Here is a 27,463-nt window from a genome sequence, read left to right as displayed (position 1 = left end):
CTGGTACTTTTCGTTTTCAGCCCTTTTAAGACACATTCATTAACCTTGAGAGAAATAAAAAGTAGTAAAATTGTCATTAATGTTTCTTTTGTTACCTACGGTCCCAAACTAAGAGTAGTTTATTAGCTTTGGTTTCTAAATTGCCATAACATGCTCTAATTCACATTTTTGCATCCATGTTGTACTGTAAAATAATTTTATATGTTTACATTTATTTCACTGCTCCAATTCAGAAATAAAACAAGGGTAAAAGGTGACCACAGGACAGGACAGATGTCAAAACCGTAACCACTGTACCTGTAATCAACAGAACTTCTGTTTCCGTTGTGCGCGTCATACAACTTCCTATAAAGCGATATTTTAATATTGTCACTAGATAGTCCTTGGTTAGGCGGGTTTACTATTGGAGAGCTCCTTTATACAAGTGGCTCTCAAAACTCTTTAATCTTAAGCAGACTTTTCCCAGGTCACGCTGGCAGCCTGCAGAAGCCAGTCACATGGTCAGTACTGGTAAGGGTTTGGCGGTTTCCTACCTCTGAGGAGGAATAAAAGGCAGACAGAAGATTAAAATGAGTCCTATTTCAGCATAGAGGAAGCTTGCAACTGCCACCCACTGGATTGTCATTGTTTTCTCTTCGCACCTAAACAGAGAGTTGATTTCGCTTTATTTCAAGAGGAGTGGGCAGGGGCTGCGGGGCGGCCCGGCCTCCCCGCCAAGCGAAGGAAGGGGTGCCGGGCTGAGGGAGACGCGTCCCAACCTCCTCCCCGCCCGCCGGCTCCGCGGCGCCCGCAGTCTAACGCCTCCCGCCCCCCGCCGCCATCTCGCGGCCCGCCGGGGGCTCCAGGGCAGCCCGAGGCGGTCGCAGGCCCCGCCAGCCTTACCCCGCCGCGGCCGCCCGCTCCGCACGCCGCTGCGCGCCGCCGCCACGCGGGACGTCAGACGCCGCGCGGGGGCCTGGCCCCACCCCCGCAGCTCCCGGCCCCCGGGCCGCTGAGGTCACAGGCGCGCGACGGCGCGGGCGGCGGCGGGGCTCCCTCCCGGCGCCGCCCACCTCTCCGTCCGGCGGGTGGCTGGGGTCCGTCCGGCGGGTGGCTGGGGTCCTTCCGCCGTCCGGGGCCTGGGGTCCTTCCGCCGTCCGGGGCCGGTGGGTGAGAGCCCTTGGTTCAGCAGGACGCAGGAATCCACTTGAAGCTGGTGGGTGGCACGGTGTCCCGTTCTTGCCCACGGGCTGGGAAGAGGCGATGAACTCTTCGGGGTAGGAACGGTGGGTATGGTGTGTTCATTCAGTTACCAAAATGTGTGAATTCACGCAAATCATTTAAGATGCTCTTCAATACTGTCGACGCTTCAGGAATGTAGAAAGTTCTGTCTTCCTGGAGTCAAGTATTTTGGGAACATTAAGTGTTGAAAATAATTTAGAGTATAAAAAACTTAAGTTGGCGCTTTTTCTTAATAGCACAAAATATACTTGATTACATGTAACCTTAAGGGAGAAAGACAACATAACTTAACCATACGAAGATACTTGCAATTAAAGGCGTGGTTCTTCTACACGGCTTCCTTTCCGACAGGCGCTCCATACACAGTGAACTCACCTCAGCTAATTTACAGACATCATCATGACGGCGTGATCAGCTTACAGCTTATGCACTATTCCTATCGAAGGAAAATGCCAATATCTTCATATATAAAAGTGAAGGCCCGACGAAAAAGCAGCACAGCACTCGTGCAAAAATTGACTCATTTTGACATTCCCATAGTCTTGAATTAGGCAGTTTAGGTAATTGTCTCCTTAATAGTTTTCATGTTGGTAATACAGAGTAATATATTAGTTGTGAATTGTCTTAACCTGAGATAGTTTATTCTTGCAGCATACATTCACACCAGTAACAAAACCTATTAGTAACACTCCCAAACCACTGCAGTTCAGTTGCCCAGAGGCAGAAAAATAACATCACTAGAAATAGAGAATGAAAATTAGTTTTTAAAATTAAGACCTGATTTCTATTCTCTAGGAAGTATTTGAAATACATAATCTCTACATCGGCTACCGAATTTTTCATAGTTAAGATGTGGGGGTCTGTAACTATTTTTTTAGTCACAGGTTTATTTATCAAAGTCTCCATTTTTTTATTGATCATTGGCCATCATTTAATTTTTTTATTGTTTTATTATTCATATGTGCATACAAGGCTTGGGTCATTTCTCCCCCCTGCCCCCACCACTCCCTCCCTTACTCCCCACCCTACCCCTCCCTCTCCCCCCCACCCCCTCAATACCCGGCAGAAACTATTTTGCCCTTATCTCTAATTTTGTTGAAGAGAGAGTATAAGCAATAATAGGAAGGAACAAGGGTTTTTGCTAGTTAAGGATAGCTATACAGGGAGTTGACTCACATTAATTTCCTGTGCATGTGTGTTACCTTCTAGGTTAATTCTTTTTGATCTAACCTTTTCTCTAGTTCCTGGTCCCCTTCTCCTATTGGCCTCAGTTGCTTTTAAGGTATCTGCTTTAGTTTCTCTGCGTTAAGGGCAACAAATGCTAGCTAATTTTTTAGGTGTCTTACCTATCCTCACCCCTTCCTTGTGTGCTCTCGCTTTTATCATGTGCTCAAAGTCCAATCCCCTTGTTGTGTTTGCCCTTGATCTAATGTCCGCATATAAGGGAGAACATATGATTTTTGGTCTTTTGGGCCAGACTAACCTCACTCAGAATGATGTTCTCCAATTCCATCCATTTACCGGTGGATGATAACATTTTGTTCTTCTTCATGGCTGCATAAAATTCCATTGTGTATAGATACCACATTTTCTTGATCCATTCATCAGTAGTGGGGCATCTTGGCTGTTTCCATAACTTGGCTATTGTGAATAGTGCCGCAATAAACATGGGTGTGCAGGTGCCTCTGGAGTAACCTGTGTCACAGTCTTTTGGGTATATCCCCAAGAGTGGTATTGCTGGATCAAATGGTAGATCAATGTTTAGCTTTTTAAGTAGCCTCCAAATATTTTTCCAGAGTGGTTGTACTAGTTTACATTCCCACCAACAGTGTAAGAGGGTTCCTTTTTCCCCCTGCATCCTCGCCAACACCTGTTGGTGGTGGTGTTGCTAATGATGGCTATTCTAGGGTGGGGATATGGCTCAGTGGTAGAGTACTTGCCTACCATGCTCAAGGCCCTGGGTTCAATTCCCAGCACCACAAAAAAAAAATTAGCAAACAAATGATGGCTACTCTAACAGGGGTGATCAAAGTCTCAATCTTAACAAGGATCTTTCAAGAAAGCTTGAAATGCACCATCTTTAAAGACTTTCATGTAATCTTAATTTTTAATTATAGATAACATCATGTCTAACTAAATTCAGTTACATACAATTTCATAAAATATCTGGAGGTGTATAATTCAATTGGGAAGTGTACCACTTTGATTTCCAATTTGGATTTTTAATGTAAACCTTGAATACAATTCTATCCAGAATTTCTTGTTCTTTTTTGTTTTATTTGGATGTTGGCATTTGTTCTACCACTTTTCTGCACTTATTTTTATTAAAAACATACTTCTTGTTAACTTACAGATACAAGTCACACTTTGATAGTAAAATATAAAGTTTTATTTTAAAATGTTAAAAACATGATTTCTTTGGGGACCCCACCACCACCTCTCTGCCACTCCCAATCCATAAAGATTCAGAGCATAGTTTGTCAATATTTGGACCTAGGATGTCCAGGATGGTTGAACCACCTGGGCTCTTCAAAATAAATTTTCTGGGTCCACCCAAGATCTGAATCTGAATCTCTGAGGATGGGGATGTAGGTCTGAGCTTTAAAAAATGCTCCCAGGGATTTTTTTGTACTAAAGTTTGAAAGCCACTGATTTAAAGTAAAAAGCTGGGTGTCACCTTGTATAGTTTCATTGTAGGTATAAAATGATATTAAAATAATTTAGAAAGTCCAGTCAAATGCCGTAATGGTCTGTGAGGTAATCTAAGACTGCTGATGTGCTTGACAGAGCATTGAATATTCTTTTTTCCTGCCTTGAAGTTATTTTTTCCATCATGTACATTAAATGTTGATGAAAACACATATAAGGAGTTCCAAGTTCAAGAGCGATGTCAACCCAGTCCCAGATGCATTTCAGTGGGGTTTCTTCGTATCCAGCAAACATGGCTGGGTTGGTTAAAAGTCCTCTTGCAACCATCACACCTACAAATGAAAGCATGCCATATTTGTCTGTACATAAGAACGCATGGTTATTTAAACTCAAACGCTATATTAAAAAATTAAGTATTACAAGGTTTCACAATACCCTTATTAAAATTAGTCTGTTTAATTAATGAAACTATTTTTGGTGCCATTTGTAAACCAAGAAAGTTAAATATATTTATAAAATTCTTTATTTTTCAAAGATTTCTATGTTAAGCAATTGGTCTTTATTTTTTTTTCTGGGTGGTACTGAAATTTGAACTCAGGGTTTCACACTTGCTAGGCAGGCACTCTGACACTTGAGCCACTCTGCCAGCCTGGCCTTTCGTTTTTCTTTATGGTAAATTCAGATTGTCATAAATTGGGCTGCTTAAAGTGAAGTATATGTGCATTCTCCCATCTAGCAATAGCTGTCATAGGGCTTGGTATGCCAAATGTAAGGGGATAATGAAACTACATAGCAGTTCTTGGGTTCCTTTGGCTCCTATGATCACTCAAGTTCCTTAACTCATTTCTATTCTAGGTGCTTTATTTTACAAATAGACTATCTGGAAGATTATTAACTAGTCACTAAATATGATGGTAGCATAGAAATAACTGAATTAATTTACCCCAGTTAAAATTATCTATTGTTTGTAGGATGAAGAGCTACCAACATTTTAGTAAACTGTTCAGTTCTTAAATCAGTATGACAGGAAAATATGGCCCAGTGTTAAAGAAAAATAATGAAAATCAAATTAACATTATTCCTTCATTTTCATTTTCTAATTAAAAGATAAAAAATTCAAGTTATTTCTTACCATCTGTCCCAGTAATCTGCCTCACATTTTCTGCTTCTTTTAAGCTTCTGATGTCTCCATTAGCAATTATAGGTATAGACATATTTTCCTTTATTATTTTAATGGCATCATAGTGGACTGGCTGATGTCTTTCTTCAGTAGTTCTCCCATGGACTGTAATCCAGGAAACCCCAGTTGCTTCAGCCTTTCGACAAAGATCTACAGTTTTTGCAAGGTTGTCATGGATCCTATAATTTCAAAATTATATCTATCTGTTCACAGCACATAAATTTTAATACTAAAATTAAATAAAATGGTATTTTACCTACTACATTATTTTAGCTATCTTTGCTCTATCATAGTAGTGCTTCATGCCACTATCAATAACATTTTATGTAGGGATCAGTTTCTACCCAAGACCTCAAATTTAGTCATTTCATTACTGGAAACAATAGGATGACAAATGAGTTTTATCCCACTTACTGCATCTCCCTTTTGGCTTTGAGTTTTCGAAGTATTGGCATAGAAGAATGGAAAGATGTTATTTTAATATTTGATGTGCATGCTTCAGTTCCCAAGAGGAAGAATATAATACTTTATCTGGAAATGTTTTTAAGTTTTCACCAAAAAAATAGTGTTGGCTTATTTTCCTTGTGGAATTTTAGTACAAATATTCCTATTTTCTCCTTAGTACCAGAAATGCTTCTTAACATAAATTAAATAGTACTTAGAAAAAGGTGAGGGTTTGGTAAAATCTTTTCATAAAGGAATGTTTTAATTTTTGTTAAAAAATTAAAAGAGGAAGGATTACAAGTAAAAATAAGGGTATATATTTGTTTACTAAATACCTTGTTTCAACATTTCCATATACCAGCTATCTATTTAGGTTAGACACTCCCACATAACCAGACAAAATGAGTAGATTAAAATATTGTTTTGACCTTATTTTAATGGACACTGAAAATCTGGGGTTTTCCACTTGATTTCTAACTTGTTTCACCATATCTTGAACAAGGTCTGGCTTGTTTATTAAGCAAGCTCCATAGCCTTCTGCCATTGCCCACCTTCAGAAAGCAAACACACAACAAATGGATTGCAAACAGTTGGAAGGGAGGAAAAAATTCTAAAAGCATTGAAACAGTCAGTGCATCTATATTTCTCTAGCTAGTGATCTGGAATGAAGGAGATTTCAAAATTCATAGATTTTCAAACTTCTCATTTCTAAATCGATAATGAGGCTAGGAAAACATGTTCTTAGATCAAAAAGTACTGAGGTAAAATCATTTTCACAGGCGAGAATATTAAATTAGAATTCATTCAACCAAAACAGATTTAATATTTATAATTAAATACAATTACTTCAGATTTACCAAATTCCAAATTTGATGTTTATTGTGTATAACAAGAGGTTTTATTAGTTTTAATACTAGAAAGATATTTTTGGCTTACAACATTCCAACACCACTAAATAGCTTATTTAATGCTCCTAATGAGTATACAAATATGTCTAATCTGATTTGGATTATGTTGCACTTAAAACCTTGATTTTATTCTTTGGACACATTTTGAATTATTGACAGATAGCCTAGTACAGTGCCAGCGCAGTAGGGAGATTATTGTCAAAATAAGTGCATCCTATTAAACTCAGTTACTTAAACCCAATCAAATAACTGTGGTATGAAAAAAAAAAAGTAGTTCCCATAAGGTATTTTTGTAAAGGAATTAGTTACGAGAAAACATGTCATATCTCCCAAATCACAGAATCTGTTGTTAGAGCAAATGTATCAGATATGGCAGTGAAAATACATTTTAGGGACGGCTGTTAACATTAGTCTCACATAACGAAGGCAGATTCACACACACACACAAAAATGATAGTGATGAAGGAGGCAAAATACTTGCTAAAGGTCTCTACATCATTTTAGCCATCAATAAAAACCATTGAAGTTCTTAAATAATCATTCTGTGTTTTCATTCCTTCTTGTTTAGACCCTGGTGCTTTAACTCTATGTCCTTTTTTTAGTTTTTGGAAAACTAGAAAAACATTTTACCATATTCACATATTTTCTAATCTTTTTGAAAACTCTTTGAGCTTTACCTCTGAGGGCAACCACAGTTAATGTCTATTCCATTTGCATAAGGACACACTATGCGAGCGGCATCAGATAAAAGTCTTGCATCATTAGCAGCAAACTGAACAATCAATGGGCAATCACCTGATAAAATGAATAGCTCAACATTAAAATCCACAGGGGAAGAAAGCCACACATACACGCATACACACATGTATACACATGACACTAAACCAAGTGTGAAAAGGATAAAATATTTTTAGCCCAAGTAACATCTGTTCAATAAGATAGTATCAAACAATTTTAAATTAAAAGCAATTTACATTATGTAAAAATTCAAATAGTACAAACCACTCCTGAGGTACAGAATCTCTTCTTAAAAGTAGGAATTGGTATATTACAGAATTATTTTTTGTATACCTGTAAAATGTAAGTGTTAACATTCTATATACACTGCTAAGCCTACTGTTCTTTTCCTGATGTATCTGGGAGATGCGTTCAGATGTATTTTCTTCTTTTTAGTGGCAAGTTCCACCATATGGATAGACCACACACTATTTCTAGACTGTTATTTGTGGCTCTTGCAAGTAATGCTGCAATAAAGATACTCTTGCATACTTGCTTTTGTGAGTATATTCCTACAGTAAAATCATAGAAATATAATTGTTGGACAGGTATTTAATAATGTGACAGATATTACTACCTTATTTTCCTAGAGTTTAGCCATATAAGTACATATCAAAATGGGTAAACATTCTTGTTTTTTAACAACTTATCCTACATTGTATATTCTTTCTTCATATAATACACGATAGACAGCTCTGCTATCTATCGTGTATTATATTTTCTCAGTTCTTAATCTTTGAGTGTATTAGTGCATTTATATATAAAAGTTTAATGTAGTCAAGTGTATCAGTGCTTTCCTAGCTCTTATTTATTTATTTGCAGTGCTAGAGCTTGAACTCCCTTGAGCGCCACTCCACCAACCCTTTTTTTGTGAAGGATTTTTTTCAAGATAGGGTCTCCTGAACTGTTTGCCCAGGCTGGCTTTGAACTGTAATCCTCTTGATCTCTGCTTCCTGAGCTAGGATTACAGGTGTGAACCACAGGTGGCCACTTTTTTGTTGTTGTTATTTTTTGGTGGGGCTAGGTTTTGAACTCAGGGCTTCACACTTGCAAAGCAGGCACTCTACACTTGACCCACACTTCCAGCTCTTTTCTAGCTTTTAAAGAACGTATTTTTCTCATCTTTGGTTAGTGTTACAAACTCTAGAGACATATTTTAGCATTTGTAAGACTTTCTTAAAGACTACTTATATGTGATTCACTGAGCGTCAAAATGCATTTCTGGGCATTATCCCAGTTGTACTGACCCAAGATTTCTATGGCAATCCACCGATTTATAGAATTACTATGGGAAAGCATAATTTGCTTTTTCATGAGCATATAGGGTGCTTTTTCCTTTTGTACCTCAAGTTACAGAATTTCAATTTAACAACAATTTATTGGTCTAATGTATTTTCAACACTGTTAGATGCTAAGGATACAAATCAAGCTATTTCTATAGCTCCAGACCTCAAGGAACCTATAATATACTGGAATGGTATATAAGAAGGGAATTATTATACAGTAGGATTAAGTACAGCAATACAGCCTGTGCTTATGAGGGACAGCATGCGTATAGTGATTGGAAAGGTTTCTTGACTAAAGTTGAATCTAACTTTACAGGTAGATTAACAATCATGAACTTAGTTTGCCAGAGAGAGGATCTGGGGCATAGGCATGATTGGGAAGGATTCTCTAGATAGGGATGTGTGAGAAAATAATGCATGTTGAGAAACTAAAAATAATAATTTAGTATTTTTGGAAGAATAAAGTTAATGGGCTGTAGGAAGAAATTAATAGATGATAAGGCTGCAGAAGACATATTCATAAGCTGAATCACCTATCCATAGGTGCAGGAATTTTAGTCTTCAAGTTAGTGGTTCACAACCTTTAGCAAGCATAGAATTACTTGGATAGCTTTTCAAAATAGATTGCTGGGCTGCACACCCAGAGTTTCTGATTCAGTAGGTTTGGGGGGAGCCTGAAAATGTTCACTTCTGACAAATTTCTAAATAATATGAATACTTCTGGTCTGGGGTTCACATGGAGAACCTTTGGCACTGAGAGTTCCAAAGACTGTAAGCAGGGAAGAGACATGATCAAATCTCTATTTTAGATAGGTCATCTTGGCTCATCTTGGAATGGGACAAGACCACAGGCAATGAGACAAATTTAAAGAAAGGAGGACTTTAAATCTCGATCGACCACTGATGGCTTACAAGGCACTCAGTACTATGATATGTAAAATACTAAAGACATTTAAAAACTAAAGGATCATAATGTAAAATATCTTATTATCTGGTAAGATAAAATGAGTTTGCAATTTTTTTAAAATGTTTTACAAAGTCAGCAAACTATGGGTTTCACGTACCTTGGTTTGTGGTAAATTCACTGTCTCTGGCTTTCATAGATCTGACAAAATCAGCAGCCACTATCATTGGTGTATAACACAGATCACAACAGTATTTTCTTACTAATGTTCTAAAAGCCAACCTGTGAGCACATAAAATTTTAATTATGCATTTAGAATACACCGTAATCATATGTACTTAATCATTAGCTTGGTTAATTCTTAAATGTTAGGGAGAGTTCTGTTTATGTGAAGATGGAGTAAATGTACTTTTTCCTAGTCTTCCTGATAAGTATAACTAAAAACCCTGGATATTACATATAAAAGAATCATAAGCAAATTCTGAAAGGTGAAGATAAGAGGGCAGTCAGGCTAATGACATGGGGTACCAAGAAATGAGAGAGTGGTGAGGTTCTCTGGGTTTTCTTTTTGCCTAAAACATCTCAGACTTGGGGGTTGAAGAGGCTGGCCATATGAAATCACTAGTGGGACAGGTAAAAAGCTGCTCAGATGTCTTTCTAATCAAAGCACAAGGAAAGGACAAACCTAGGAAGACAGAAAACTTTTAAGATAATAATGATTCTACTCCAGCCAAACAGTATAGAGGAAACTTTGGCTTTACCACTCAGACCTCTACCATAATTATGTGCTCCAACATCCCACTGTGGTAGTGTCCAAAAAAGGCCTGATGGGGTCTGAAACTTTTTACCCTGGTGGTATCAGGTCACATGGACAGTGTAGACTTCCATGTCTACTACAGCAGTATTAACACACCCTCTCCCACTACTTGGGCATGCTATGAGAGGAGAATAGTGAAGAGCCAAGGCTTTCAGTATTGACCAGCAATTATGAGGACACCTTAACCTAAATGAACTGCAACTCTCACCCCTGCCAGCAGTAATGAGGAGCCCGTAATGCCTCAGATGTCATAGGAAGCCAAGTAGAGAATCTGGACTTAATGCTGATAGTAATGAGATGGTGCCCCCTCCCCACCTTTCCTTGTTGGAGCAGTATCAAGAAAAGTCCAATTACAATAGAAGGTTCAATATTCAAAATCAGTCAGCGCGATCTGCTATATCAACATGCTAAGGAAGAAAAATCAAATTTTTCTACATCAAATTAATGCAGAAAAAACATCTGAAAAAATATATATATATATTTTTTGGTGGTGTCAGGTTTTGAATTGAGGGCTTTGCATGACAAAATATTCTTATTCCCAGAAAGAAAACAACTCAGTAGAGGAGAACCTCTTCAATTTTATTTGTTTATTTTTGTGAGACTGGGAGTAGCAAGTGTAAAGCCCTGTAAAACATAAAACCTAAAAAACTTTTAGAAAAGTCAGAAAAAAAATCTTCAGGATCTTAAACTCATAAAGATTTACACAAATTCTTTACACAAGGAAAAACTGATAAAATGGACTTCACCAGATGAAAAATATTTGCTCTGTGAAACAGATAAGCTACATACTGGGAGAAAATATTTGCAAACTACATAGCTGACAAAGGAGTAGCATCTAGAATATATAATGAATCCTTAATAGTAAACAACATGAAAAAACTGGATTAAAAATGTGCAAAGTATTTGAATAGACATTTCTACAATGAAGATATCAAATAGCTGACATACACATAAAAAGATTCTCAACATCACTCAGTGTTAGGGGAATGCAAATCAAAACCACAAGGAGGTCCACTTTATACCCATTAGGATGAGTATATTAAAAGAAAAATAAGCTGGTGGAGTGGCTCAAGTGGTAGAGTGCCTGCCTAGCAAGTGCAAGGAGCTTAGTTCAAACCCTAGTACCAGCAAAAAAAAAAAGATGGTAAAAGAAAAATAAGTACTGGCCAAGATGTGAAGAAACTGGGACTTTGTGCACTGCAATGGTGAAGCCTCTAAGGAAAACAGTATGGTTCCTCAAAAAAATTAAAGAATTACCACATGACCCAGTCATTCCACTTCTGAGATTACAATCAAAAAGAAATGAGCTCAGGGTCTCAAAGAGACCCATGCTCATAAGCAGCAATAGCCAAAAGGTGGAAGCAGTGTACATCAACATATAAATGGATAAACAAAATGCAGTGTACATACACAGTGGACTAATGTTCAAACCTTTAAAAGGAAGGACATCCAGGCTAGGTAGCACACACCTGCATTTTTAGCAGGTTAGACCTACGCAAGAGGAATGCAATTTCGAGGCCAGCTTGGTCAATATAGCAAGACTCTGCCTCAAAACAGCAAATGATTTAAAACAAGAAGGAAAGGTGACATGTGCTTCAGAAAAAAAGAAAACCTCAGTAATAAAAAAAAACAATTAAATATGGGCAAAAGACATGAGGAAGCATTTTAAAAATATACAGATGGGCCAGGTGCTGGTGGCTCACACCTGTAATCCTAGCTACTCAGGAAGCAGAGATCTGGAGGATAGCTTGGGCAAATAGTTCGAGAGACCCTATCTTGAAAATAACCAACACAAAAAGGGCTGGCAGAATGGCTCAAATGGTAGAGTACTGTCTAGCAAACGTCAGGTCCTGAGTTCAAACTCCAGTACTGCCAAAAAAGAATACACACACACACAGATGGTAAATAAGAACATGAAAAGATGTTCAACATCATTAGTGACATAGGAAATGCAAATTAAGGTCACAATGAGGTATCAGTATGTACCTATCAAAAAAGGTTAGAATAAAAACATCAAAAGTTGTTGAGAATGAGGAGAAACTGGATTCCTCATATGTTGTTAGGTTGAAGTGTGAAATAGTATGGCCATGCTAGAAAAGCTCAGGAGTTTAACAAAGACTTTTATTCTAGCAATTGTACTATGCATTTGTCCTAAGACACACATTGACCTGTATGTGAATGTTTATGTCTATTTCTTACCCACTATACTATTATAGATGGAAGTACAACCAGCACCATTTTTATAGATAAGAAAGGTGATGCTTGGAGGGATTGTTTACTAAGGGCCACACTCATACCAGTTAAGTGGTAGCGCCAGGACTTAATTCTGGATCATGATTCTGACCAAAGCTAGGAGTTTGAACATCCCATGCAATGAGTGGTCTTACAGTTACTTAAAAAAGCCAGAACATGTAAGGGAAATTACATCTTTGTTCATTAACCATGTAACCACACTTACTTTGAATAGCGAACCATTGGGGCACAGACTTTTATCAGCTGCCCAGAATGAAGCATTTCTATTGGATCTTTTTTTCTTTCTTGACATATTGTGGCTTGTATGGAATCACTCTTCATGAGTACAGATTTGTTTCAAATCTGAAAGAGATAATTAGTTTGCATAGAGAAAATGTACTTTCACTACATGAATCCTCATCATTCTAACAATTTCAACAATATTTTTTATCAGGCATATGCACCGAGAAATTGTTTTAGCTTCTTTTCATGTTATCAAATAGGATACCATTGAATTCTGCCTCTACTTATAAATGTGGAAAACTACACAAGACAATTGTGGGAAACCTAGATGTGGAAAACTACAAGATTTTTTCTAGTGTACCATGTTACGACTTTTCAAATTACCTTTTTTCTGTTGTTTTGTTTTTGAGACAAGGGTCTCAACAGGTAGTCCAGGTTGGCTTTGATCTGGCAATACTCCTGCCTCCACCTTCCACATGCTGGGATTACTGGCATGAACCACCATGCTTGGCCTCATGTTACTTTAAATTTTTTCCATTTTACTTTGGCAATGGTAAACCAAGAAATTTGAATCAAATTACTTTCCATATAATACTGTGTATAACTAATTTGAAATTCACTGAAAACTGTTGATGGGAAGGGGTAAGGCAGAGTAACAGAGTGGGGTTGAATTGACCAAAGTAAAGGATATTCACAGATAGGATACATCAAGAAACCCCTTTGAACATTGACTTTAGAATTAAAAATGAAAGACAGTACTGCAAAATAGGTACAGTATGGGGAGGTGAATGGAGATGAATGTGAGGGAATATGGTTTGTGGGCTTCATACACATACATGAAATAGAATAAAACCTTGCAATTGCTTTAAGTGGAGTATGGAACGGATTGGGGGAGAAATGGGGAGGGCAATCTAACCAGTGTACAATGTAGGGCTATTCAGAATCTGCACAATGAATCCCCCCGTATAATATATGCTAATAAAAATGAAACATTAAAAAAAAAAAAAAAAGAACCCAAAGTAACTACCATATGATCCAGCAATCCCACTTTTGGGTGTTTATCCAAAAAAATTTCCATCCAGATCTCTAGCAAATACTAGCATTCCTGTCTTTATTGAAGCAGTATTCACAATAGATAAGACTCAGAAACAACAGCCTAAATGCACATTGATGCATGAATGGATAAAGAAAATGTGGCATATGCAAGTAATGGAATATTATTCACTCTTAAAAAAGGAAATTCTGAAATATGCAGTATCATGGATGAACCTCATGGACACCTGGCTGAGTGAAATTAGTTGGTCATAGAAGGACTAATGTTTCATTTATATGAGGCATCTAGAATAGTTAAACTTACAGCAGAAAGAATGGTGGTCTGAAAGAAGGAGAAATGGGGAATTGCTAATCACCAGGCATAAAGTGTCAGTTATGCAAGATGAATTACTTGTGAAGATCTGCTGTAAAATGTGCCTATAATTAACAATACTGTATTGTGTATTTTTTGATGTTACAATTTATATTGAGTTCTTATCACAATAAAAATTTAAATGTTGAATTCTAAAAAACATTTCATTTTATTCAAGTGTCAAAGGTTATCAGTAGAACAAACTTTAGTGTTTCAAAACATGTCCTAGTATTCTAATTCTTTGTGCCTCAGACGGTAAATCTTTATTATTTAAAAAAAATTAAACCTGTTACCACCAGTGAAAATTTGGATTATAACCATATGATTAAATTGTAAACCACTTTTATACTCCAAGAAACATGAATAACAAAATTAAGTGCTTTATGTACAGTGTATGCTGCTTTTCATATTCCGATTTTGGCAGTGTAACTTAGAAACAGATTAAAAACTAATTCCAAAAATTAGCTTTACTGAAAAATTGAGTCTTTAAGTTTTGGTAAAAGTTAAAACAACTTAAACATGGTCAAGGTACTTAAGGATGCCATATCTTGAAAGAAATCCTTGAAGTACCAACATTTAAGTACAGGAAAAGGGGAGTGTAAAGGAGAAGCACAGATGCACTGTGGAGCTGGGAAGAACAAACCTAGAGTGATATTCAAAAATAAAGAGGGAAGACAGAAGTAAACACTACAAAGTGTCCAGTGGCAATAAAATTACTAGTGACTTTAGCAAGAATTTCATTCTATGTTTGTAGTTACAGTGGTCTCCCTCAATATATATTTGGATATGTATTACAATTTGGGAGCTTTTAAAAAATCAAAGATCAGCAAGGCACTGGTAGTACACACCTATAATCCTAGCTATTCAGGAAGCAGAAATCAGGAGGATTGAAGTTCAAAGTCAGCCCAGAGCAAATAGTTTGAAAATACCCAGTACAAAAGGGGCTGGTGGACTGGCTCACGCCATAGTGTGCCTAACAAGCATGAGGTCCTGAATTCAAACATCAGTCCCGCCAAAAAAACCCATATATATATATATATATATATATATACTCGAAGATCAATTAAATCAGAATCTCTGCGTTTATGGAATGCATAGTTTTTTTTTTTTTTAAAGTTCTCCAGGTGATTTCAATGTGTAGCCTATCTCGAAACTATTGGAATACGGAAATCCACACACTGGACAGTATCTCTGGTCTTTTATTTAAATGGGCTATCTTACCTATTATTTCCTTTCGGATTCAGATTGAATCCGAAAGGATTCTTTATTTATTTGTACATTCGTGCTAGTATATATAGTAAGGGTTCAAAACTTCATTTTATGAACATTAACCAATGTAAAAAAGCTAAGGAAGAAAAATTCTGTAATTCACAGATAGTACTATAATCTGTGTAGTTAGTAGAGAATTACTAACGACAACCTAGTTTTGTTCGTTATGGATCATGAAACCTAATGCGAGTCTAAGCACACTACCCTTGGTAATTCATGTGTCCTTCACTCTGAATAATCGATCCAAATAGCATCATGACTGAAACAGACAATTAGTGTATTACATCAGGGAAAACCCTGAGGCCAAGACAAGAAAGCATAATGCTGGTGTGTAGCGGAGACTTGCTCACCTGAGTAGCTACGAGTACTAAATGCTTTTGGATCTATGAAGTACTAACAACACGCTTCCCGCCTGCGTTTACCCCTGGATCGCCACTCAAGGCGCGGGACAGACAGAGCTGGTGGCAATTTCGCGCCCGTGCGGGTGTGGAGTGCGGCCACGCTCCCGAACCTCGAGGCCCGGGCTGTACGACTAATACTTGCTTTAGAGAAAAGCGCCACGGCCACGTGCCGGCGCCCACCTTGTCCTCGGCGGGGGAAACGACGTCAGCCCGGGGGGCGCGCGCGGCTCGGAGCTGCGGCCGGCGGCAGCGGACAACGCGAGTTTGGCGATACTGAGCACCCGGGTCCCCAGCTCCCGCCAGCTCGGGTCTCCACGCCACTCCCAGCCAAGCTCGCTCCTACCGCGGCTGCTGTGTCTGGCCTGGCGAGGACCAAGCAGCCGCGAGCTGACGAGGCGGGAGGCGCCTGGATTCTGCGTCACCATCTGGGCGGGGCGGAGGCGGGACCGCCACTGACGTCATCAACCCGGCACCTGCCAACATGGAAGGTGGCGACGGTGGCATCGCTGTGGCTGGCCGTGGTGCGCTGGGTTCCGCAACAGCTGCAGCGACAGTGCGGGAGCTTCTGCAGGACGGTAAGGAGTCGGCGCCTGACCAGTTGGTAGGGCTGGGGTTGCTCTGCTCCGTGCTTGGGCCGAGCTGGTGGACTCAACCCGTCGCTCGGCAGAAACTTTTCCCGTCTCGACTTGACCACTCCCCTCCGCCCAGCCCCCTGGCGTTCCGGTACTGCCTTGGCCCACGAGTTCGCGCAAGGACGCCTTCTCCCTTCCCTTCCGGTGTCTTGGGGACGCTTGGCCTTGCTCCGGTTTTGACTCTGTCCTCACGCGTCCGGGGCTTGCTGAAGTTGCAGGACCCCGCACCCATTGGTCTGCGTCGGCAGTCACCGCCTGCAGCCACAGCTGTTGACGAAAGGGCGAAGAGTTAAGAGTTGGAGCCCAGAAGTGTGCTCCCACCCAGGACAGATGGCACACGCTTAATGAAAGAGGGAGGGGCTCATTAAAGTGGAGTTGAAAACACCGTTCGTTTCTTGGGTTATACAGGTGTCCCTTTTTGCAGGCTTTTAAGCAGTTATCCGCAGTTACACCTGTGTTTTGTCCAGGCCGGGAATATGCACTTGTGTGGAACACAAAAATGAAATTTATGGTAGTCGATTTTGGAGAGAACTTGACCCACATAAGTTATAGTACAGTTACAAAGCACATTCAGTTGTGTCAATGTAGTTAACATGCCATGAGTCTCTTATCCTTCAGGATGAAGTTCATATTTCACAGGGTAAACATAGGGCCCTTCTCACCTGTTCTTAATATTTTCCCTTATGGACATAACATTCTACCTTGTATTAAAATCAGTTGTACACCTGCCATAATCGCACCCGCTGTATTGTAGAACTCCGTTTTATATTCCATAGTATTAATAGTATCTTGCATACAGTAGGTGTAGAATATTTCTAACATTGAGTATTGACGCAAAAAAAATATGTTCCCATTTGTAGCCCGAAGTGGGTTATAAATGATTGAAATTAAGTTCTGAATTATTGTATGTTCTTTGACTGTTGAATATTTTGTTATTGCCTTAATTATCTGCCTTTTCATTATAACTTGGGTACTTTTGTCAAAGCTACTGATGTTTTCTGAACTAGATTATGTTGGATCCTTTAGTTTAAGGTCTCTGTCTCATGCATCTTTGCATCTTAGTTGAAATGCAATTTAGTCAAGTTTTGAACTTTTTATGAAGTTCCCACTCAAGTAGCTCACCATCTAGTAGGGGAAATTATCCTATGTAGTAGCAGTAGGATTGTGTACAAAGTAGAGCATTAATGCAGAGGATGGTAACTAGAGGTTAGGGATTGGTGAGGTAGTGTCATGAAAGCCTTTCTGGGTAGAGTCGTTTCAAAGTGTAACTAGGATTTCTCCTGGTGAACAAGTAGAAGTAACAATGGATTTTAAACAATGAGAATGTGTTTCAGTGGAATGTATTCCAGGAATTGTAATCAGTTTTTGGAGAGTGAATAGTCTTCTATTGTGCCTTCTAGATTTTCCTATTTAATTCTCTTTGCTATCCTCTACAGTGATTATTTAGATAATCTTCCTTTTCTTTGTGGTACTGGGGTTTGAACTCATGGCCTCGTGCCTGATTCCACCACTTGAGTCATGCCTCCAGTCCTTTTGGCTAAAATTTTTCAGATAGGGTCTCACATTTTTGTGCAGAGGGACCCTGAAACTCAGTCCTCTCTGCAGCCTTCCACATAGTTGAGATGACAGGTGCGTGCCACCATGTCTGACTTGTGATAGGGTTCTTGCTAACTTTTTTCTTTTCCTTTTTTTTTCTTTTGTTGTACTTGGGGTTACATTTGGAAAAGTTCTTATATCATAGCTTCTTGCTAACTTTTTGCCTGATCTCTGCCTTCTGAGTAGCTGGGATTACAGGTGTGAGCCACTGTGCCTAGTCTCAATATATTCCTTTAAACTCAGCAAATGACTTTCAACTCCTCCCCTCCACTTCCTGCCCCCCTCCCCCCAAAAAAGAACCCATCAGATGTGAGATTCCTTCATCAAACCTTTGAATTTGATCTGAACCTAAATAACCATCCTTTGTTCTGTGTTTCCCTCTGCATTTTCAAATACGACAGAAGTGGTCTCTACTTTTTCTTAAAGACAGTCCCTCCAGTTGTGCTCTGGATTTTCTTCCTGTCTCCTCAGGAACCCCATCACTCCCATTCTGTACCATTGAAGTCACTTTGCAAAGGTTGCCAGTGATTTCCTGGGGGATAAGTCAAATGGACATTTTTGATCCTTACTTGAACTTGTGAAGAGCTTGACTCCTTTCTTGAAATACTTCCCTGCTGTGCTATATGGATTCAATGCATTTTTTTTTCATTTTTCTTTTATTATTCATATGTGCATACAAGTTTTCCTTGTAGAAATTCTGAACTGTCAATGTATTTCGTGTTCGAGAGGCCTTTGACACTACTGATGACTTAACTTTCTTTAAACTGTTCTTTGGTTTTAGCCATTATGTCTAGTTTCTTTTTCTTTTTCTCTGAACAATCTTTAGTCTCTGGTTGCTTCTATTTTGCTGGTTTCTGAACCTATTTTCTCTACTTTGCTGTTTTTGTGCATTCTAAAATTTCTTCCCAAATCATCTAGATTTTTTTGTTTGTTTTTGTAATTTGTGTTGTCCTTACCTCTCCTGAACTGTAGAACTATTATTTTTAACTGTCTACTGAAATTTCAACTTGATTGTGAACAAGCAGTACTGTTTCTCTATATAACACTCTACTTCTGAACAAATACTGCAACTTCTACATATGAAAACATAAAATGAAGTAATTTTTTTTTCACTTGTTTCCTCTGATCTTTTCCTCCAATAGTCTCTGTTACCTGTTATTACAGCTAATTTGTTGAATGCATGGTTGTTCCTCATGTAGATTTATGAGTTTCTTGGAGTGTTTACTCAAGTTCATCTTTTTATATTTAATGCCTTGTGATCTGGTTTAGTGCAAAACTGGTATTCCCATATCAGTTACTTAAGAAATTTGGGAATCATCCTTGATTTGGTCTACTTAATCACCCATTTTCAGCTTGTCACTAAGACATTCACATTATCCTTTCTGAATATTTGCCAGATTTGTTATTTCCTTGACATTTTTAGTGATACTGTCTTGTTCAAGTCTTCCTTATGTCACTATTGCAAAAAACAAGCCAGGTGTGGTAGTACATGCCTGTAATCCCATCTATTTGGGAGGTGAAGGTAGGAGGATTATGAACCAAGGGCAAAAGTACAAGACTTTGTGAAAAACAAGCTAATGTAAAAAAGGGATGGGGGCATAGCTCAATCGAGGCACTGAGTTCAAACCTCAGTACCAACAAAACCAAAACAAATAAAAATAACTTAAGTGGGATATGAGTTGAATATTTTGGATGTCTTACAGACTTCTTTTCAAATAACCCTCCAAACCTTCGTTTGGAACATCATGATTTCTTACTCTTTTTGCCTAACATATACATTCTATGATCTAGAGATACTGAGATTAATATTCTGGTTGTTAAAATAGACCTTTTTCTTTAAATGAGACTGGGGCTTGAACTCAGGGCTTTGCGCTTGCAAAGCGGGTACTCTGCCATTTGAGCCACATCTCCAGTTCGTTTTTGCTCTGGTTATTTTTGGAGATAGGGCCTTATGAACTGTTTCCCTGGGCCAACCTTTAACCTCTATCTTCCCTATCTCAGCCTCCCAAGTAACTAGGATTACAAGCATGAGCCACTGACCCCTGGCAAAATAGGCCACTTTCATATTTGCTGCTGCTAAATCTTTCTTCTGCTTGGAATGGCCTTCTTGAGACATTTTTCTGTCTGGTTGGATTTTTAATCCTGAGAACTACTTGGCAATTTGAAAGGAGATGTGGTTCTCAGAATTAGGGCTTCAGCAGCAAGATCCTTTTACTTCACTGTAGTTTAGAGTAGTCAAGAATATGAGTCTTTGCTTTTAGCAGAATGATAACTTTCAGCTGATATATAGATTATTTAATTCATTCAGTCAATATTGAGCACCTGCCATGTGTCCAATATTGATCAGGCCCTGGGATGTGGAAGTAAACAAACACTTTACCCTCAGGGAGCATGTTTTATAGAGGATATAGGCAACTGAAGTGTTCTTCTAAATACTCTGTTTTGCTGTCTCTTGTCAGGTCAGTCTTACCAAAATCTAACACATAATTAGGAGGCTGTGGTATATATCATATTTAACCACTTCTATGTATCTGTTTTTATCTTTTGATAGCCTCCATCTTTTTTCTATCTACAGACTTGTGGCTTCCTTATAAAAGATTTTTTTTCCTAGCATTACTGTTTTGAATCTACTTATTTTACCTATAAATCCTAAATTTCAGTAACACCTGGATAAGTTTATATTTGGCTATTTCTAGTAAAATTCTAGATTCACTTTATTATAATGGTATGCGTGCTGGAGATAGCTGAAGCAATAAATATTACAAATAGCCAGTTCTCTTGGGTTCTTCCTGGTAGTGACTTCATTTTCTTAGAATAAAGGGTATGGGTAGTAGTTGTGTATTCATCACAACTTTTATTCAGTGTTTATTCAGTGTTTTCCTTTTTTTTCATTGACTATAAAAGTATTTAGAAATATAGCAAAGTGGCTAGAGCCTGGGCTCTGCAGCTAGACTTCCTGCATTGAAATCTGAGCAGTGTTGGATAAGTTGCATGCCCTATGTATGCCTGTTCCCCATCTATGTAATGGGGGAAATGATAGTTCCAACAGGGTAGTGTGGGGATTGAGTCACTATGTATAAAATACTTAAGATCAGCTCCTGGGGCGTATTAGCTCTTGTGAGTACTACTATTGCTGTTGTCTTCTTTACTTCTTCATTATTTTAGGAAGCATTTATAACAGTTCCTAGTATATAAAAAGATGTTAGATATATTAATTATGATTATAATAGTTCTTTTATTTAATAACTGTGGCTTATTATAAGGTAGATAAAGAGTGTTCCTTATTTTTTTCCCTAGAGTGTTACAGCGACTTTTTAAGTGAAGACTTCGATGTAAAAACTTATACTTCCCAATCTATTCATCAAGCTGTAATTGCTGAACAACTAGCAAAACTTGCCCAAGGAATCAGTCAGTTGGATAAAGAGCTACACCTACAGGTAATTTCAATCTTCTGGATCCTATTGTATTCAAACTAAAGTGATAATTTAGCCTTTTTGTAATCTCATTATTATTAAATCTAAATGCATATTTACATGAACAAATGTATAACTTGCCAGTGAGACTTATATTTCAAATTATATTTTTGCAACACACACACACACACACACACACTTTTTTTTTTGGCAATATTGGGGTTTGAACTCAGGACCTCGGTGCTTGCGAGGCAGACACTCTACCACTTGAGCCACTCTGCCAGCCTTTCTTTTTGTGTGAGGTATATTTGAGACAGGGTCTGGAGAACTATTTGCCTGGACTGGCTTCAAACTGTGATCTTCCTGATCTCTGCCTCTGAGTAGCTAGGATAATAGGTGTGAGCCACTAGTGGCTGGCCTTTTGTGTACTTTTACTATACCTGACTCTGTAGAACCTTTTGTTTATCCTGTTTACCACCTAAATTGATGTGCAGTGACTACAGTGGGCAACAAACAAGATGTCTTTGATAAATGTAATAGAAAATGGAATTTTAGAAGTAAAACAATGTGAATAAGAAAAGTTGAAATGTTACAAAGTGTAATGTACCATTTGCTGAAATCATAGAAAGTAATGAATGTTGTGGTAGAGCACAATATGGGCAGTTTGGAGATTGGTCTCAATGGTCTCAGTTTCAACTATGTTGTTAACTTTTGTGCTACTTAATGTCTTAATGGTTTGGAATTATGAAGAAAAGGAGATTGCGGTAGATAGTCTTGAAGATTTCTTCCTTTCTTACACTTCTATAATTTTTATGGGATGGTTTAATAATACACTTCCTAGTTATATCATGCCTTTTGTCTAAGCAGTTACTTTAGAAATGTGTAGAGGAGTAAACAAATGTGTGACTCAATGGACCATTTACCAGAAACCTGGATCTAGTATATCATGAGATATCACCACTTAGACTTTCTGTGTACTAATTTCTTTTATGAATTAAAAGAGAAACTTAGAAGGATTGGATGACTTAAAAGGTCACTTTAATTTTAAAATTCTGATGATTATATTTAGAGTTTATTTATTGACAAATATTAGAAGACTTTTAATTGTCAGGTTTGGGTTAGGCTGTGAGGGTAGAGAAATGAATAGAACACATTTCCTGGCTCTCCAAGAACTCACAGATCAGTTGCAGACACAGAAAGAAATAAAGGCTTGCAAATGAAGCTTGTTTTAAATCAAATGATAAAAGGTGTTTGTGAGAGCAGGGGAGAATGCACTTACTTTGCCTAGAGTTCTTAGGGGGTAGGACTTTGCACGAGCCTCCTAATTCTTTCTGCCCTTTATGCTTGCTATTTTCCTTATATTCAGTACCTTCGCTGCAGGAATCAATAAGCATTTAAAATTTATTTAACAAGTCATGCTTTGCTACTGTAAGTATTTATAGTAACTTAGGATGTGAAGTAGATGAAATCTCTGAATTCTAGTATGAGATCTGAACCTGCTATTGTTGGTGTTCTGCAGAAGAATTCAAATAATGCTAACCAAATAAAATACTGTAAAAGTGATTTAAAGTATCAGTGAGATGACTAAAATTGTGAAAGATTTACTGTTAGTCAGCGCTTAGTATGGGAAGTTAAAACCATGCTAGTATTTAAAGCAGAAAGATATTTAACACTGTATTGGAAGCTTGTTAAATTGTTAGGTGAACAGATGGTAGACTTAGGTGAGGGAAGTTCCATAGATGCAATACAAAGTCCTGGAAGCTGTATGCCACTGCTAAAATTCTGCCTCTTAGTACCTCTTGACTAAACACCAATCAAGATGGCTCTCAACTTTCTGTAAATCTTCAGGTTCAGGACCTTGCTTACTAGCTGAAACTGAAACAGGAAGATAGATTTCATCTTTCTTCTGTGTTCTGCATCTCTTGGAAATTCATCTTATTTGCTGTAAGGAAGTCTATGAAAGTGTGATTTCAGGCTTTTCAAAGTGTCACAGAGATGAAGGAGAATAGAGAATTAAAAGAAAATTAGTTTTGTTAAGGTGAATACATTGATAACCACATCAATAGATGAGAAAATTCAGTCTTCTGACAACCTTTGGGGTAGAAGACTGAAGAATAAAGCTAACATTTATGTTATATGGGTATGAGAGGAAGACACTTGATAGAATAGCAGTGATATTCAGAACAGGACAAAATGAAGGATGTAAGAGGGTGTAGAATGGCAGCAATACCAAAACAGGACAAAGTAAGTGTACCAGTGAATGAATCTTTGCTGTTTAGAAACTTCAGTTTACAGACTAGAGATGAATCTTTTTATTCACTGGAATAAAGGGTGCAAAATAATAAGGATTTCTACAGTATTGTGAATTTGTATGATATTTTAATGTTATTAGGAAACTTGCACGTAGCCTTTTACTTAACCTTGGTTTTAATTTTATTTATTTTTTAATTTAACATTTTTATTAGTGTAAGTTGTACAGGGAGTTTTCATTGTGACATTTCCATATATGCTTACAATGTACCTTGGTTAGGTTCACCCTACCATTATTTTCCCTCCACCTTTTTTGTTTTTGATAGGGCCATCTACACTGCATGAACTCCCCCTGTACCCTCTTTTTTTGGTGATCTGGGGTTTGAACTTAGGGCCTTGTGCTTGCTAGACAGACATTCTACTCCTTGAGCAGCCCTTATACTGCCCTAATTTCTGAAACAATTAGTGTTTCGTAGGGAAGAGGCTTTACTGTGGCACTGGGGAACTGGAAACAGGGTGATATTCAGGGATAGACAAGCACTGAGCACTTTATCTCTCCAAATTACGATGTGGCCTTGATGGTGCTAGATTAAATCCAAGAAACAAGAGAACTTGATGTTTGAAGACGTTTTTTTAAAAGGGAAAGCATATTAACTTGCATATCAAAAATAAGCCGATTTTTCCATTTTTGGCTTAACTCCACTTTGATATTGAGTAAAGCAAGGGACTTGCTAGGATCTGAATGTTTTCTTCCCCCAAACTTCAGATGTTGAAACTTAATCCCCAATGTGATAGTATTAAGAAGTTGGGGCTTCGGGGAAGGTGATTAATACCCTTCTAAGAGAGATTGTTTGCCTTTCCTACCATGGGAAGACACATAGAAGGTTCCATTTACCTTATTTTATTTTATTTGTGGTACTGGAGTTTGAATTCAAGGTCTACACCTTGAGCCACTCCACCAGCCCTTTTTTGTATTGGGTTTTTTTGAGATAGGGTCTTGCAAACTATTTGCCTGGGCTGGCTTTGAACCATGATCCTCCTGATCTCTGCCTCCTGAGTAGCTAGGATTACAGGCATGAGCCACTGGTACTTGGCTAGAAGGCTCCATTTATGAGGAGCCATTGCTCACCAGACACCAAATTTGCTGGCATCTTGGTCTTGGACTTCTCAACCTCCAGAACTCTGACAATAAATCTCCATTCTTTATAAACTATCTAGTCTACAATATATGATGATACTTTGTATTTGCAGCCCAAGCAGACTAATACAGGGCTAGTGAAAAGGCAGCATCTCCTCCTATTCTTTGTTGAACTATAAATGTGTGTGTTCCTGCTAATAACTCATCTCAAGCATGCCTTCATAACCAGTATTTTTTGTATTTGTCCCTTTTATACACTAACAGAAACCTTTCTTTGTACATTGTAGTTACAAAGAAAAATGCCAAATAGAGCAAATGCTGATTATTCATTCTTGAGTTTTCAGGTTGTTGCAAGACATGAAGATTTACTGGCACAAGCAACTGGGATTGAATCTTTGGAAGGTATATTTCTATCAACTATTACAGATTAAATGGAGCTAGACAGGGATCAACAACCTTTTTCTGTTTAGGGTTGTATAGTAAATAGTTTAAGACTTTGTGGACCATACAATCTGTGTTGCAGCTACTGAACTCTGACAGCAGTCAGCCAGATGATATGTAAATGAATAGAATGGCTATGTTCCAGTAAAACTAAATAAAACTTTGCTGACTAACCTCTTAGCTCAATTATCTGGGTTCTGATCCTTGCTTTACTACTTATTATCAGATATATGACTCTGGGCAAGTTACTTAACCTTTCTGTGTCTTAGTTTTCCCATCTCTAAAACAGATATTAATATGTACCAAAATGACATTGTTCTAAGGAGTAAATTAGTTAGCAAAATGCTTACAACAATGCCTGCACATTGCTCCTTTTGTTAGTTAAAACAAAATATCAATACCACCAAAGTGGGTAATAGAAGTAGGTTTAAATTCTTAGTTCTTTCCTTTCTTGGAGTCTTTCTTTGAAACTCATTAATAAAAATATAGTTGAATCATAACACATCGGATTTTTATTTGAATGTATCCTTTTATTTTTGTTTAACCAAATCTTATATGAGTTTTTCATTCTCTCAATTAAATGAAACTGAATGAAATGTTACTATTGTGTTTTATATCATTACTTGTACTGTGATTAGTATTATTAATCATTACTCATCAAGAAAAGTTAAGTGGTTTTTCCCTTTGTTGATCAAATTCTTGAGGAAGGATATTGGTTTTTGTGATACAGTATTTTTTAATGCTTCTGATATTTCTTATGTACTCAAAGATTTAACTTAGTTTCAGATTGTACATGTTTCTGTGATATTCTTGTGAAGAACTTATTTTGGGAAATGATAGTTTTACTGTTACTCGAAAATTTGGGATAGGTATTTGACTGTGTCCTTGGGGAAATTAAATAGCCCTAAGTCTGATTGACCTAGTATTGGCAATTAATTTTTTTTTGATCTCCTAACTTGTGTATGGGTTCCTGAGAGCATATAATACCTTATTTTAGTAGTAATTTTTAAAAGCCAATTATAACTATTTCAGTTGTGAAAACTTGCATGCATGGCATGATAGTACATTGATTCTGAGTGTTATATGTGTAAATGAGTCATTACAATAGAAGTATTTCTCATTATTGTTTTCTTATATGTATTTTAGTTCTATAATGTGTTTTTCCCATAACACTTTTAAAGGATTACAACATTTCAAATACACTGTTAGGGCTGGATTGTATCTCAGTGGTAGAGTACTTTCCTATTATGTGTGAGACTTTGGTTCTATTCCCAGCACTGCAATATATATATATGTGTGAGTGTCTTATATAATATATATATTTATGTATTATATAATGTATGTTCTTGGAGAAATACATATTTTTAAACCAAATGTATATGCATAATATACATATACACACATTGTTAGGCTGAGTTAGTCTCTTGGATGTAAGTATGGAATACCAAAGGCTGGCATTTTTGAATTTCTATGATAATCTAAGCATGCTCTCCAGATTATTTGACAATAAAAAGCCTAAGCATAAATGGGTTAGTATTCATTTTAGCATTGTGTGTATTTCTAAGCACTTGCTGGAATCTTATTTTGCGATGCTGAAAAGTAAATGTGCTACACTTTGAAAATTTGAATCTTAATCCCAACTTTTACATTCATCCGCATATTTTCTTACACTTGTGAAATTTTTGCCATGTAAGTAGTTTGGAGTTATACTTATTAAGCCTATTTCATTAAGAATCGGTATCCCCATTCATTTATTTGTTCACTCAGTCAATCAAATACTAATTCAGAGTTTGGTAGGTACCAAGTATGTCTGAACAGTGGACAAAGTCACCTTATTTTTGGAACTTATGTTCCAGGTTGGGAGATAGATTTTCTTAAAAAAGTACAAATAGAAAGTATCTGAAATCCTACAAAGAAAATAAAACAGGTGATTGAGTAGGGGAAGGGGAATCTTCCATCTATGATGGTCAGAGAAATCCTTTTGGTGAGAAGATAATGTTTGAGCTAAGATTAAATAATAAAAAGGAACCATCACATGAAGATCTGGGGTGAAAAGTGTTGTAAGCTTAGGGAACAATGAATGGGAAGGCAGTAATTAACTTGGTATGTGTGAGTGATAGAAAGAAGGCTAGAATGATTTTTGTGAGTGAGTTTAATAATGAGGGAGAGAATCATAGATTTCTTGGAAAGGAATTTGTGTGTTTTTTTCTCTGGTGGCTCTATAGAATGACAAGGGTAGAATCAGGGATGATAATTA

General features: G+C 37.6%; 3 protein-coding genes across 16 annotated transcripts in view; 1 reads left to right on the top strand and 2 right to left on the bottom strand.

Annotated features, from left to right (window-relative positions):
• LOC109688497 (B cell receptor associated protein 29) overlaps positions 1–957 on the bottom strand; it is a 38,759-nt gene extending 37,802 nt beyond the window's left edge. Inside the window, exons 1-3 of one of the 4 annotated variants that reach the window (XM_074064986.1) lie at positions 883–957; positions 534–641; positions 298–345 (exon numbers count right to left, since the gene is read on the bottom strand). In XM_074064986.1, the coding sequence (XP_073921087.1) occupies positions 298–345; positions 534–625 (140 nt within the window). In that variant the 5' untranslated portion in view covers positions 626–641; positions 883–957. Of the gene's footprint in view, positions 1–297; positions 346–533; positions 642–758; positions 778–882 lie in introns of those variants that run through there. The other 3 variants (XM_074064987.1, XM_074064988.1, XM_074064989.1) reach the window with 3 other exon arrangements.
• Positions 1–27,463, top strand: part of Cog5 (component of oligomeric golgi complex 5) — a 330,870-nt gene that overhangs the window by 22,081 nt on the left and 281,326 nt on the right. For 7 of the 8 annotated variants that reach the window (XR_012445204.1, XM_020156084.2, XM_074064980.1 and 4 more), the window contains exons 1-3: positions 16,190–16,311; positions 21,262–21,401; positions 25,110–25,167. Coding sequence is in view for 6 of the 8 variants with exons in the window: in XM_020156084.2 (XP_020011673.1) it covers positions 16,218–16,311; positions 21,262–21,401; positions 25,110–25,167 (292 nt within the window). In the remaining 2 variants the exon portion in view is untranslated. Of the gene's footprint in view, positions 1–16,189; positions 16,312–21,261; positions 21,402–25,109; positions 25,168–27,463 lie in introns of those variants that run through there. The other variant, XM_074064981.1, reaches the window with a different exon arrangement.
• Positions 3,596–16,118, bottom strand: Dus4l (dihydrouridine synthase 4 like). 4 transcript variants are annotated; one of them, XM_074064984.1, is made up of 7 exons: positions 15,879–16,118; positions 12,645–12,781; positions 9,530–9,651; positions 7,080–7,197; positions 5,923–6,045; positions 5,003–5,229; positions 3,596–4,202 (listed from the first exon to the last, which is right to left on the bottom strand). In XM_074064984.1, exons 2-7 carry the CDS (start codon positions 12,758–12,760, stop codon positions 3,955–3,957), a joined length of 954 nt encoding a protein of 317 aa, XP_073921085.1. In that variant the 5' UTR covers positions 12,761–12,781; positions 15,879–16,118; the 3' UTR covers positions 3,596–3,954. The 4 variants fall into 4 exon arrangements, with proteins under 4 accessions (XP_073921085.1, XP_073921084.1, XP_020011668.1 ...); XM_074064983.1 differs by having other exon boundaries at positions 15,917–16,053; XM_020156079.2 differs by having other exon boundaries at positions 3,597–4,202; positions 15,686–16,118.

The sequence above is a fragment of the Castor canadensis genome, chromosome 2, assembly GCF_047511655.1.
Source record: "Castor canadensis chromosome 2, mCasCan1.hap1v2, whole genome shotgun sequence".
Lineage (NCBI taxonomy): Eukaryota > Metazoa > Chordata > Mammalia > Rodentia > Castoridae > Castor > Castor canadensis.
This window is presented reverse-complemented; position numbering and strand designations above follow the sequence as displayed.